This window comes from Tamandua tetradactyla, chromosome 2 (genome assembly GCF_023851605.1).
Source record: "Tamandua tetradactyla isolate mTamTet1 chromosome 2, mTamTet1.pri, whole genome shotgun sequence".
NCBI lineage: Eukaryota > Metazoa > Chordata > Mammalia > Pilosa > Myrmecophagidae > Tamandua > Tamandua tetradactyla.
The window spans coordinates 180,947,644-180,962,096 of record NC_135328.1 but is presented as its reverse complement, the minus strand read 5'-3'; the positions used below and the strand labels follow the sequence as shown (position 1 = coordinate 180,962,096).

At 38.3% G+C, this 14,453-nt stretch overlaps 1 protein-coding gene across 1 annotated transcript in view; it reads left to right on the top strand.

Moving 5' to 3' along the window:
* Positions 1–14,453, top strand: part of CFAP57 (cilia and flagella associated protein 57) — a 112,082-nt gene that overhangs the window by 1,234 nt on the left and 96,395 nt on the right. The window contains exons 3-5 of the mRNA XM_077149997.1: positions 8,957–9,273; positions 10,702–10,988; positions 12,870–13,077. Of these exons, the coding sequence (XP_077006112.1) occupies positions 8,957–9,273; positions 10,702–10,988; positions 12,870–13,077 (812 nt within the window). The remainder of the gene's footprint in view (positions 1–8,956; positions 9,274–10,701; positions 10,989–12,869; positions 13,078–14,453) is intronic.

Genomic DNA, 14,453 nt, shown 5'->3' with positions numbered 1-14,453 from the left:
ATTGTGATGTATGCATTAAAGAGTGAACACCACCACTTACGTGTAATATTTTAATAGTTATAATAAAATGAAGAGCTGTGTACTCATCACCCATGATAGTAGTCAGAACAATACTACTTCCAGAGCCTCTCCCCTGACTGCATTCTGTCTCCACACATAGGCACACTTCATCCCAGGTTTTGTACCATTCCATTGTTCCTCTGTATAATTTCACCACACAGCTGTGTAATCTGATGTAAGATGTAGTTTTATTTTTGCCTATTTCCAACTTTATATAAATGTGATTATAGTAAATGTATTCTGTGACTTGCTTCTTTGGTTCCACATCCTGCTTTTAAGATTCATGCATCTTAATGCACATAACTGAGTTCATTTTTATTACTGTACAGCATTGCAGTGTATGAATATAATGTCTCAGATTTATCCATTCAAGGTTGATGGGCATTTAGGAAATAACAGTTTTTTTCTATTACACACCTTGCCACTATAAATATTCATCCATATTTACTCATCCACTTGTGCAGAGATTCTCCAGGACTCACAGCCAAGACTAAGATTACTTGGTATAGAGTAATGCCAAACAAGGTGGTAGTACAAATTTACACTCCCACCGGGAGTGTGTGAGAATTCCCATTCATAACCTCACCACACCTTGGTATCATCCAATTTGCTTTTTTTTTTTTTTTTGGCTAATCTGATGGTTGAGAAATTGTATCTCATGATTTTAATTTGCATTTCTCTCTTATTAGTCAGAATGGATATCTTTTCCCATGTTTATGAGCTTTTCCTGTTTAGTCTTATGTGAAACTCCCTGCTGAAGTCTCTTACCCATTTTTTTTTTTTTGAGGTTTTGTGGGTAATTTTCTTTTTGACTTCTAGGTGTGCTTTGTATATTCTGTATATAATTCTTCATCAGATTTATGTGTTACAAATAACGAAGTTTGGGCTTGTATTTTCTCCCTCCATGTGGTATCTTTTGATGAACAGAAATTCCTAGTTTTAATGAAGTCAAATTTATCAGCCTTTTTCTTTTTGAGTTTTGTTAAGGAATCATACTGTACCACAAAATTATAAATATATTCCTCTGTGTTATCTCTTACATGTTTTATGCTTTTGCCTTTCACCTTTGAGGCTTTAATCCACCTGGAATTGATTTTTGTGATGATGTGAGGTAGGGATGCAATTTCACTTTCCACCAAGATAATGAGTTGTGAAAGCACCAATTTTTAAAAATACTCCATCCTTTCCCACTGTTCTGCAATGCCTGTTTAATCTTAAAACTCTTTTCTATGTATACGTGTCTCTGCTTCTGTGCTTTCTCTTCAGTTCCATTGGTTTGATTGTTCCCAGAATTAATACCACACTATGTTAATTACTCTAACTCCAGAGTAAGTCTTGAGATCTGGTAGGGCAAGTCCCTCCATTTTTCATCTTCATAAAAATCTAGGTTTTATCTCCTAATATAATTTATGTAGATAGTTGATTGAATGCCTTAAGTACATGGAACTTTGTATAGGACATGAGATTTTGTTGCTATGTCCAGAGTAATGCCCCGATGAATCCCAAAGTGATTCGATCAGTGAGTGGAAAAAGTGTTTGCAAAGTCCCCTTCGGGGAATGGTGAGAATGGGGGAAAATTCAACTTCCCCAAGTTGAATTCTTGATATTCTCACAAGCAGTGTGGGCAACCAAGGCTATAGGCTGAGCCCCCAGTCTTGAGGTTTGTTCATATGAACCTTAACCCCACAAGGGATAGGTCTACTTAAAATTGGGCCTAAGAGTCACCCCCAAGAGAACCTCTTTTGTTGCTCAGCAGCCAACACAGCAAGCAAACTCACCACCCTCCCCCTGTCTACGTGGGACATGACTCCCAGGGGTGTGGACCTTCCTGGCAACGTGGGACAGAAATCCTAGAATGAGCTGAGACTCAGCATCAACGAATTGAGAAAACCTTCTTGACCAAAAGGGGAAAGAGTGAAATGAGACAAAGTGTCAATGGCTGAGAGATTCCCAACAGAGTTGAGAGGTTATCCTGAAGGTTATTCTTACACATTAAGTAGATATCACCTGGTTATCCAAGATGTAATGGAGAGGCTGGAGGGAACTGCCTGAAAAGGTAGAGCTGTGTTCCAGTAGCCATGTTTCTTGATGATGAATGTATAATGATATAGCTTTCACGATGTGACTGTGTGATTGTGAAAACCTTGTGTCTGATGTTCCTTTTATCTACCTTGTCAACAGATGAGTAGAACATATGGAATAAAAATAAATAATGGGGAAAAATGTTAAAATAAATTTAGTTTGAAATGCTAGTGATCAATGAAAGGGAGGGGTAAGGGATATGGTATGTAAAATTTTTTTTTCTGTTTGTTTTATTTTTCTGTTGTCTTTTTATTTCTTTTTCTGAATTGATGCTAATGTTCTGGGAAATGGTCATGATGATGAATATGCAACTATGTGATGATATTGTAAATTGCTGAGTGTATGTGTTGGGAATGTTTGTGTTTCTTGTAATTTTTTTTAATCAATAAAAATTTTTTTTTAAATCTAGGCTTTTCTGTATAGATTTTAGAATTTGCTTGTCAAATACCATATAAAATTCTGTTGAAAAATTTTCTGTAATCGTATTGATCATTGCCATCTTAACATTGTTGAGTCTTCCCAATCTAAAATATGGCACGTCTTTCTATGTAAAAATTTTTCTTTAATGCCATTCACAAAAGTTTTATAATTTTTCCATAATGTCTTACCATCTTTTGTTGGATTTATGCTTAGGTATTTTTTTGCTATTATAATTGACATTATTTTTTATTTTTAATGCTTCATCCAATTTGGTGGAATTTAAAAGTATAATTGACTTTTATATCAAGCATATTTTCTAAACAGTTATTAATTCTAGTGATTTATCTGTAAATTCTTTTGGGTTTTCTACACAGACTGTCATATTATCTTCAAGTAAGAATGGCTTTGTTTCTTTTTATTGTATTACGCACTGGTAAGCATCTCCAGATCAATGTGGAGTAGGGGTAATGACAATGGAGATGAACAGATCCTTTTTTTCTATCTTAAGGGGAATTCTTTTAACATTTCCTTATTAAGGAGGATGCTTGCTGTAGGCATTTATTGATGCCCTTTATCAGTTTAAGGAAATTCCTTTCTTCTTCTAATTCACTTTTTTTCATGAACAGATACTGTATTTTATGTAAGATTGTATGATTTTCTAATATTAAATCACTCATTATTTTATATAGACATTTGATTATATTTGCGCTTATGCCAAGGCCTTTGCTACCATTTCTTTCTACAAATAAGATATTCCATTTGCATTAATTTTCCTTCTCTCTGAAATGCATCCTTTATCATTTCATTAGTGATAATCTGTTGGTGGTAAATTCTTGCAGTTTTTGTTTGTCTGAAAATGGCTTCATTACTTACTCATTCTTGAAAGATAGTTTCAGGGGGTATAAAACTTTTGTCAGCATGTTATAGATCTTATTCCATTATTTTTTGGCTTCTGTATTTTGCTGTGGTTAAGAAATTAGCCATCAAGATCTTTTTTTATAGATGATCTTTGTTTTTCTCTGGGTGCTTTTAGGATCTTCTTCATCTATATCTATATTATAGATACAGTTTTTCTTTTCTTTTTTCCTTTCTTCTTATCATGCTAGGAATTCTTTGGAATTCCTGAATCTGAGGGTAAGTATCTTTCAATGATTTGTAGAAAAGTTTAGCACTTGTCCCTTTGAATATAGTATAGTATCATTTTCATTCTTTCTGTTATCCTCGTCTGGAATTCCTGACCATCTCAACTCTATCCTCCATGTCTTTTATTTTTTTATATATTTATTTTTTAATTAAAAAAATATTTAACTTAATTTAAATTTAATGGAAGTAAGCAACATTTTAACACTCAAAAGGGATTGCTGAACTTCAAAAAAATCCTGGAACACTGATGTTTGAGCCATTGTGATTTAATAGATTACTTCAGTTTAGCTGGTGTTAATTCCTTTGAAAGATAAATAAACATGAGCACATTTACATTTCTTCCTACTTTTCCTCCCTGCTCTACCCTCTGATTTGTTGTATTTTACTTTTCTGTTTTCAAGATGTTTAACTTACACATTCTGTCTCATAATCAATAACTGTGGTGGTTCGTTAACCATGCTCTTAAGTGGTTTCAGTGCTTGCCCGCAATTCTTTTATGACAGCTTTTAGTGATATTTAATCTGATCAGTTTTTTCCCCTCTTGGCTGGATTTTGTTATCAAGGTTTTTCAAGAAGGTCTTGAAATGTAATACTATCTGTATTGTACTCCTTGAGTTCTTTCATGTTTGAAAATGTGTGTTATCTTTTTACTGAGAGACACTTTGGCTGGCCTAACTTTTCTCTCTCATAGATAAATTGCTTTTTCTGCCTTATAACAAAAAACAGCAACTGTTTATTGAATGCTAACTGAGTGTCTGGCACTGTTGTTAGCACTTTACAGCTTTTGTTATTTTTTACCCTCTCAACTACCCTATCTTAAGGCTTAATCCCCACATTTTATAGAGGGCATAACTGAGGCACAGGGAGGTGAGGTAGCTCACTTTAGACCCTAACTAGTAAACTCCCATGCTGAGATTTGAACCTAGGCAGCCTGCTGCCAGATACCATACTTTTAATCACAATGCTCTACAGCTTTTCTGAGCCTGTGAGACGAATTCTTTGTCTCTGAAGTTCAGCAACTGTATTATGAGTATTGATCATTACATATTCTAGTTTTTCCTGAAACATGGTCAACTCTTTTGATTTGCAGATTCAATTAAGTCTTAATTTTAGAAGAGACCATTTTTCTGTGATGTCTTTGAAAATGTTCCTTGTTCTGTTTGTTTGATTTTGGTTCCTCACGAGTACCAGTTATAACATTAGATTTCTTTTGTCCTGTATCTAGCATCTTCTCTATGATCACTTTTTTCTTTTGTTTTTTAATTTTTTTATTAATTTTTAATTTTTTTAGAAAGTATGACAAGAAAGAAACACAAATATTCTTAACATATAATCATTCCATTCTACATATATAATCAGTAATTCACAATATCATCACATAGTTGCATATTCATCATCATGATCATTTCTTAGAACATTTGCATCAATTCAGAAAAAGAAATAAAAAGACAACAAAAAAATTCATACATATCATACCCTTTACCCCTCCCTTTCATTGATCACTAGCATTTTAATCTAAGTTTGTTTTAACATTTGTTCCCCCTGTTATTTATTTTTATTCCATATGTTTTACTTGTCTGTTGATAAGGTAGATAAAAGGAGCATCAGAAACAAGGTTTTCACAATCACACAGTCACATTGTGAAAGCTTTATCATTATACAATTATCTTCAATAAACATGGCTACTGGAACACAGCTCTACATTTTCAGGCAGTTCCCTCCAGCCTATCCATTACATCTTGACTAACAAGGTGATATCTATTTAATACGTAAGAATAACTTCCAGGCTAACCTCTTGACTCTGTTTGGAATCTGTCAGCCATTGATACTTTATTTTGTCTCATTTTTTCTCTTCCCTCTTTTGGTCGAGAAGGTTTTCTCTATCCCTTGATGCTAAGTCTCAGTTCATTCTAGGATTTCTGTCCCACATTGCCAGGCAGGTCCACACCCCTGGGAGTCATGTCCCACATAGGGGGAGGGCTGTGAGTTTGTTGTGTTGAATGGAGAGAGAGGCCACATCTGAGCAACAAAAGAGGTTCTCCTGGGGGTGACTCGTAGGCCTAATTTTAAGTAGGCTTGACCTATCCTTTGTGGGGTTAAGTTTCATATGAACAAACCCCAAGATTGGGGGCTCAGCCTGTAGCTTTGGTTGTTCGCACTGCTTGTGAGAATATCAAGAATTCAATTTTGGAAAGTTGAATTTTCCCCCTTTCTCACCATTCCCCCAAGGGGACTTTGCAAATACTTTTTTATCAAATCACTCTGGGATTTATTGGGGCATCACTCTGAACAAACCAACAAAATCTCATGCCCTACTCAAGGGTCCATGTACTTATGGTGTTCAGTTAATACGTCTACATAAGTTAGATTAGGAAATGTTCTAGTCAGAATATCAATTTTGTACCAAATAAACATTTTTTTGCTTTAGTCTCACACGTAAGTTAAAATTTTAAAATATTAATTAATATCAATTTCCAGTACCTCCATGTCTTTTAACCTTAATTTGTATTTTCCATTTCTTAGTCTCTGTGTTGCATTCCTGATAATTTCTTTCAGTTCATTTTTTAGTTCATCAATTCTTTTTGCAGCTGTATCTAACCTACTATTTAATAAGTTTTTAATTTCAGTTATTATATTTATCATTTCATGCCCATAGTCTCTCTCTTCCTGTGACCTATGCCCCTTCTCTTCTGGTCCCATCTCCATCCAATACTACTAGGAACTTTTCACACATGTTTGTGGATCACCCAGGTCCACATGTTCAAGTTCTGCTATACTTCCCATAAACAATCCTCCTTGACTATCCCTTAGGCCCGGGCTAAGGGCAGAAGACAAACCTGGGGACCAAGCCAATGCAGGTCTTGTCAGCAGACTCAGGGGCATTTGGGCAGGGAATTCCAGAGAGATGATTTAGAAGAAGGAAGGCAAACTCTGGCTGGCCCCACATATTCAATCTTATGGTAATAGATACAGCTGAGGAGTGCCACAGTGAGACACTCTAAAATGTGGGAACCAGGCAAGGAGCTCTGTTGGCCAAATCTAAGGGCAGGATTGGAGATATGGGAAGTATAAAGGCCATGACATCAGAGTATCTGGATTTGAATCTGGCTGTCCATTTTATAACCTCATTGAATCATTATAAGTATCAAACTTATCCATTTGTCCATTCAACAAAAATGTATTAAGCACCACTGTGTGCCTCAAAATAGACACCCACACAAAAATTCTGCCTTCATGGCACTTCCATTGTAGTGGGGGAGATTGACAATAGACAAGATAAAAGTAAGTACAAAATAGAGCATGCTAGTGATAAATGCTAATGAGAAAAAAATGAAGTGTGGAAGAAGGAAAGAGTGAAATCTTAGTGTGTCTGGGGAGGACTCCTTGGGAAAGTGATATATGAGTGAAGACTAAAGGACTTGAAAGGACTTGATGTGCAGATATGGGTGGAGGTAGGGAAGTAGCAGAAAGCATAACAAAGTATCTGAATTAAAAAGATGCTTAGTGCGTTAGGGGAATAGTAAGGAGGCCATCGTGGCTGGAAAGGAGTGAATGGAGGAATGGGCAACAAAAGGTGAGTCAGGGAAGAAGTGGGGAGCAACCTCACATAGGACCTTGTAGGTCATAGGCTCTTTTTTTAAAAAATGTTTTTATTGAGAAATCTTCATATACATACATTTCATACATCATATACAATCAGTGGCTCACAATATCATCACATAGTTGTGTATTCATCACCATGATCATTTTTTCAAAAGTTTGCATCACTCTAGAAAAAGAAATAAAAAGAAAAAAAAAAAAACTCATATATACCATACTCCTCACCCCTCCCTGTCATTGAGCACTAAAATTTCCATCGACCCAATTTATTTTACCCTTTGTCCCCCCCCCCCCATTATTTTTTTTTCACCATATTTTTCACTCATCTGTCCATACTCTGGATAAAAGGAGCATCAGACACAAGGTTTTTACAATCACAGTTACATTGTAACAGTTATATCTTTATACAATTGTCTTCAAGAATCAAGGCTACTGGAACACAGCCAAAAACACAACTTCCCTCCAGCCACCCCAGTACACCATAAACTAAAAAGGGAAATCTATCTAATTGCATAAGAATAACCTCCAGGAAAACCGCTTGACTCTATTTGAAATCTCATAGCCACTGAAACTTCATTTTGTCTCATTTCTCTCTTCCCCCTTTTGGTCAGGAAGCCTTTCTCATTCCCTTGATACCAGTTCCCTGTTTATCCCAGGATTTCGGTCCCACATTACCAGGGAGATTTACACCCCTGGGAGTCATATCCCACATAGGGGGAAGGCAGTGAGTTTACCTGCCAAGTTGGTTTAGAGAGAGAGAAGCTGCATCTGAGCAACAGAAGAAATTATCTGGGGGTGACTCTTAGGCTTAATTTTAAGTAGGCTTAGCCCGTCCTTTGCAGGAATAAGTTTCATAGGGGAAAACCCCAAGATCGAGAGCTCAGCCTATTGATTTGGTTGCCCCTACTGCTTGCAAAAATATCAGATATTCTCCAAATGGGAAAGTTGAATATTTCCTCCTTTCTCTCCATAGTTGCAAGATGACTCCAGGCATCGCCTCTATATTCTAGGAAAAGAGGGATAGAGTACATCTGTCCCTGGTTTTCAAGAAAGCACATGCTTTACCATAAAACCACTTCAGAAGACATTTGCGTCCATCTTGTGATCAGAATGTCATATACACCACCTGATTGCTAGGGAAACTGAAGAATCCAATACAGTCCCAATTTCTGGAGTAGAAAAAGAGTGCTTAGTGCTAGCCAATCAGGGCTTAATGGTCTCTGTGATCTGACCCTGTTCTCTCTGGACCCATCTAGGCCCCTGACTCACATGCTATATTCTGGCAATATCCCACTGTCCTCTGCAGTTCTCCCACTATGCAATGCCTTTTCTCACATCTGCACTTTGCCCAGGCTCTTCCTGCCATGCTCCCCCCTACTCCTTGAACGCACACATATGGTTACCTCCTGCAAGTCCTCCTTCAAGAATTGTTCCCTGACATCTGCTCCCGCCTCAGCTCAGCAAGGTACCCCTCCTCATCATTTTCATAATACCCAATACATGTTCGTACCAAGGGACTGCCAGTGATTGATAGTACCTATCTGTGCACTTATCTCCATGTATCACCAGTGCCCGCTCCTTGCCTTGTTCATCTTGACTCTTGCTGAAAGCATGATCTACCCTCACTATCCCCTTTTACTTCTCTTTTCAGGCTCAGAAAAGAGTCAAGGCATGTTGGCTTTGTCCATCAGTCCCAATCGGCGATACCTTGCTATCTCGGAGACTGTGCAAGAAAAAGCTGTCATCACCATTTATGAACTGTCATCTATCCCTTGCCGGAAGCGCAAAATCCTTAATAATTTTGACTTCCCAGTTCAGAGATTTGTTAGCATGGCTTTTTCTCCAGACTCCAAATACCTCTTGGCTCAGGCATCACCTCCAGAGTCAAACCTCGTCTATTGGTTGTGGGAAAAGCAGAAAGTAATGGCCATTGTTAGAACTGACACGCAGAACAACGCTATCTATCAGGTACCTCCTGGCATGACAAGTATGCAAATTATAAACAATAATAAGAGTCTTTTATTGAACCATGTCTATGTACCAGGAACTGTGCTCATTTCTTACAGGCATTTTTAAATGTAGTCTCACAACAATCATATAAGGTAAGTACCATTATTATCCCCATTTTAAAGGTGAGAAAACTGAGGCTTCAAGATGTTAATAATTCCTCCAGGATCACAGAGGTAGTGAGGAGCAGAGCCAGGAGTGGAACAAGCCCACATTTTCCTGACTCCAGGGCCTGCCTTTTTAACACTGACCCCAAACCAATTCTGGTCACAGGCCAGGCCCAGAGCTAGAATGATAGAATATGTCCTCTCTTGCTGGTCCTGGCCTCTTCCCAGCTGTATTCCTGGCCAGTAGTAAGATTTCAAAAAATAACATGAAGTGATCTTTAGGAAGTTATCAAAGAAACTAGTCACATCAGAAACACAATTTTCTATTGTGACTTGATGGCAAAATGAAGAAGTCCCATTAGGAGGCTAGGTGACTGCTTAGGCACGGTGTTCTTGATGCAGTCACCCCAATCTAGGATCCAGGACTCAGTTTTACAAATTCAACAACTCAGTTCTGTTCATGTTCCAAGATACTAGCTAAGCAGTCTCTTAGGCACAGACTCAGTTATTCAACTCACAAGAGGCCAATGTATAAACAGGCATATCACAGCCAGAACAAATCACATCATTTATCCAGTGTATTCCCTTCCTACTAACAGAGAACTTGGAGGGTGAAATTAGTATTCAGAAGGTTACTTAGTGATTGCAAAATCAGACTAAAAGCAGGTAGATCCAGAAGGCTGTTTCATCTGGGCCATGGTGAGCCTGATGAAGCATTCCTGTGCAGTGAAGAGAATACCACCTCTTAAGTAGATCCAGCAAACATTTATTAGATGTCACCATAAACCCAACACTGGGAATGCAGAGATGAAAAAGTTGCAGCCACTGCCATCAAGTTGCTTACTGTCTGATGAGGGTGACAGGATGGCTGCCCCATTGCTCTACCCTGGGACAAGTGCTTTTGTGTAGGAGACCACATAGCATCCCCTGATACATGATTCCTTTCTACTTGGTCAAGGCTAACAGCACCTGTCAGATCCTCATTTTTCTGTGTTTCTACCTAAGTCTTCATTCCATTTTATTGGCAGTTTGGCGATTGTCACAACCTGTTCACCCTGTTTTTTGACCTTTGTGAGGTGACTTTTGTTTATTTTCTAGTTTAAGTCTCATAGGCCCTACAAATATAATTCATGAATATGGAATCAAAATAATATGATTTGATTTCATGGTGTTTAAATGATACCCTGAGCTACCTGACGTACATGTTAATTAGTAAAATGGGAAATAATTCCATCATGATTAGTTTGTAAATATTTTTCATTTATGCTCTCACATTTTACAGGTGAGCTTCAATCCCCAGGATAACACTCAGGTTTGTGTCACTGGAAATGGAATTTTTAAGCTGCTCCGTTTTACCGAGGGAACCTTGAAGCAGACCAATTTTCAGAGGGGAGAACCCCAAAACTATTTATCCCATGCCTGGTTGTCTGAGGACAAGGTTATCATTGGCACTGATACAGGCAAGCTCTTCCTCTTTGAATCTGGAGATCAACGCTGGGAAGCCAATATAATGGTCAAGGAACCCACCAGTGATTTAAAGAACCTGAAGGTGATCCAGGAATCGGAGAGGTAAGCATGTCCCTCTGGGTTAGTTCACTTATAAAAATAAACTCCTTGTACTAATATCATTAAACAGAAAATAACATTCTTTAAAAATCATTCATAATTCCCTACCTTAAAAGTGAACTAATTGGCAGTGTGATCGTGGCTCAGTGGCAGAGTTCTCCCCTGCCATGCAGGAGACCCAGGTTCAATTCCCAGTGCCTGCCCAAGAAAAAAAAAACTAAGAAAAGTCAACAATTTTCATTTTCCCTTTTCTTTTAGTGTTCATCTATATTCAAGTCCAGATTTTATATTTATGACCATAGCCTAAATACAATTTTTATTTTTATATCAAACCTCACATCATAAGCATTTTAGTAAGACCAGTCCTTAAAGTTAACATTTAAAAAATATATATTTTTAGTCACTGCCCAATTTATTGAATCAATTAAATGAATGTCCATCAAACCCAATTTATTGAATCAATTAAATGAATGTCCATCAAACCCTTGTAGTGTGCCATGATATGTGCTAGGGATACACATCCTCAAAGACCTTACAATTCAGGAGGAGGCAACAGACCAACAAAGAAGTGCAAGGAAATATTATAGGTAAATCTAATGGACGCAGATGGAGCAAAGTGGGGGCACAGGAAGTACTCAATTTTACCTCTCCCATAAGCGATAATAATCATATCTTGTAAATATTGGAATGTTTCTTTGTATGTAGCAGACATTGCACTAAGCACTTTGTGTGTGTTCTCATTTGAGTCTTACAACCCAATATAGTGTATTATGCTCATTTTATGAATGAGGAAACAGGGTCAAAGAGGTTAAGTGACTTACCCAAGATCACAGCACTAAATGGCATGGTCAGGTCTGGAGTCTCTTTGACTCCAGAGCCTGAGCCCTCAACCACAAAGGCAACCACAAAGGCAAACCACAAAGACCAAATAATTTTTTGGTCATGTTTATGTAAGACCTTCTTAATAATGAGTGTCTCTGCCCTTCTGTAGTTTGCTCAGAATCCTTCAGTGGATCTAAGGCTCCACGAGTAAATCCCAACTCCTTTACTTGGCTCACAAGACCCTGCTGCTCTCACCCTTCTTGAGTCTCCAGTCTCAGCTCTTCTCTATCTACCATACTCTGTTTTGGTTCCCTTGCTGCCCTGTGTGTGCTCTTGCTTCTGGGTTTGATCATGTGCCATTCTCTCCTTGCTTCCACCTCCACCTGGTACGGCCCACCCACCCTCCACCCACACACACCAACCATTGTTCTTCAGGTCTCATCTGGGAGTTCTCATACTCTGCTCCTCTTGGATAGGTACAGCTTGTCCTTAACTATCCTCAGCAGTGTCTAATCCTTGCCACCTCGTGACCAGCTGCTCCTATTGCACTCAGCTGCCCCCAATAGTCCTTACTACCTACTTCTGTCATTGTCCTCCCCCTAGACTATAAGCTTCAGAAGGCAGGAACTGTGTCAGTCTTATTTATCACTCATTGTTCCACAGAGCTGTTAATGCCAATCAATGTTTAATTTTAAATGAATGAATTTGTTGAATGAATAACCAAAAAATGGAAAACTGTATTCATATCTCAGCTGTACCACTTACTAGTAGTGTAATTTAGAAAACTCAATCCCTCTGAGCCACTTTTTTCTCAACAACATCATGGAAATAGTAATAGTGGCCAAAAAAGGTTAAGGGACTTGTCAAATGTGTAACCTTCCGACCTTCTCTTTGGAGTTTTTGTAGCATCCCCAAGCCACAAGGATATTTTGGCATTGGAAAAAGGAGTCACACTGGGTGGTTTCGCCCACACCCAAGGGCAGCCTTTCTTTCCCACCCCTAGCAGAATTCATCTCCTTGGGATCGTATCTGTAGATTTTATATGCTATTTTCCTTTTCCAGCCTTATTGAATTTCCACCAGTCAGCTCCCCAGTCCCTTCCATCGAACAGGTGGTAAAGGCCACTAGCCACAACCAGATGACCCTACCCCAAGTGTTTGCCATCGCAGCCTATTCAAAGGGATTTGCCTGTTCTGCTGGGCCAGGAAGAGTGCTACTGTTTGAAAAGATGGAAGAGAAGGATTTCTACCGTGAGAGTAGGGAAATCCGGGTAAGGAGGTGTGGGAGGGTAGCTGTTCTCCAGCCTGCAGTGCTCTGACAAGGAGGTTCATGGGGAAGGGAGGAACTGTAGCACTGAAAAGAAATGGTGACTTGCAGTATCTGTCCTAAGAGAGGTTTTAGAATGAGATGGAAAGAATTTGGATTTAAAATTAGAAAAATTTGTGTTTAAATCCTGGGAGAGAGCTTTGGCAATTCATATTTTCTATTTGAACTTAAACACTACCATTGGTAACATATATAACATAAATTATATTATTATGATAAAAATTGATATGTAAAGCCAGGCACCATACCTGGCACATTGTGAGCCTTCAATGTCTGTGAAATAAATGATACAAACCATTGTGAAGAAAGATCGTATCTTGTAGAAGAATCAGGAGGTCTTCAAGGTGTTTGAAGGTGATTGTTGAGAATGGTCTTAGAAGATGGATAGTGTTTGACAAAAAGAAGCATTAATAATTCCAGTTGGAGAGAATAGCGGCAGCAGAAGCACCACTGAGAGGGAAAGGGTAATATGTTTGGGAAATGTCCTCTTCTCCAGGAGAGAAGGACTAATGTCACTTTAAAGAAGCTAAATCTGGTGAAAGATCTGAAATGCCAGCCTGAGGGGTGTAGATGTAATAAGCAGGCAACTTGTAAGGCTTTTAAATAAATAGATAGATAGACAGACTTTATTTTTAGGGCAGTTTTAGGCTTATAGAAAAATTGCACAGAAAATAGAGTTCCCATACACCACCCCTCCATACATACACACATACACATACGCATACATACACACACATAGTTTCTCCTATTTGGGGATGGGGTGAGGGGGTAGCATGGGCCAAGAAACTCCCTTATTTGTAATTATCTTGCATGATGTCATGCATTTGTTACAATTCATGAACCAATATTAGTATATTTTATGTAATTAAATCAGTAGTTTACATTAGGGCTTACTCTTTGTGTGTACTGTTATCTGGGTTTTAATGAACGTGTAATGTCATCTATCCACTATTTCAGTATCATACTGACTAATTTCACTGCCCCCAAAATGCCCTGTTCTCCACCTATTCTCTCCTCACCCCACACCGCCGAATCCCTGGCAACCACTGAATTATTACTGTCTCTGTACTTTTGCCTTTTCCAGAATGACATATAATTGGAATTATACAGTATGAAGTTTTCAGCCTACCCTTGTGGGCCTTAGAATTCAGTCAACAAGCAGACAAACCAATGTATGACAGACTGTCACATAGGGGTCAATGCTGAGAAGAAAATAAAGCCAGGAAGAGGACAGAGAGTGAACAGGGGGTTCTATTCTGGAGAGAGCTGTCCAGAGAGGCCTCACTGAAGAAGTTGACATTTGAGCAAAGACCAGAATAA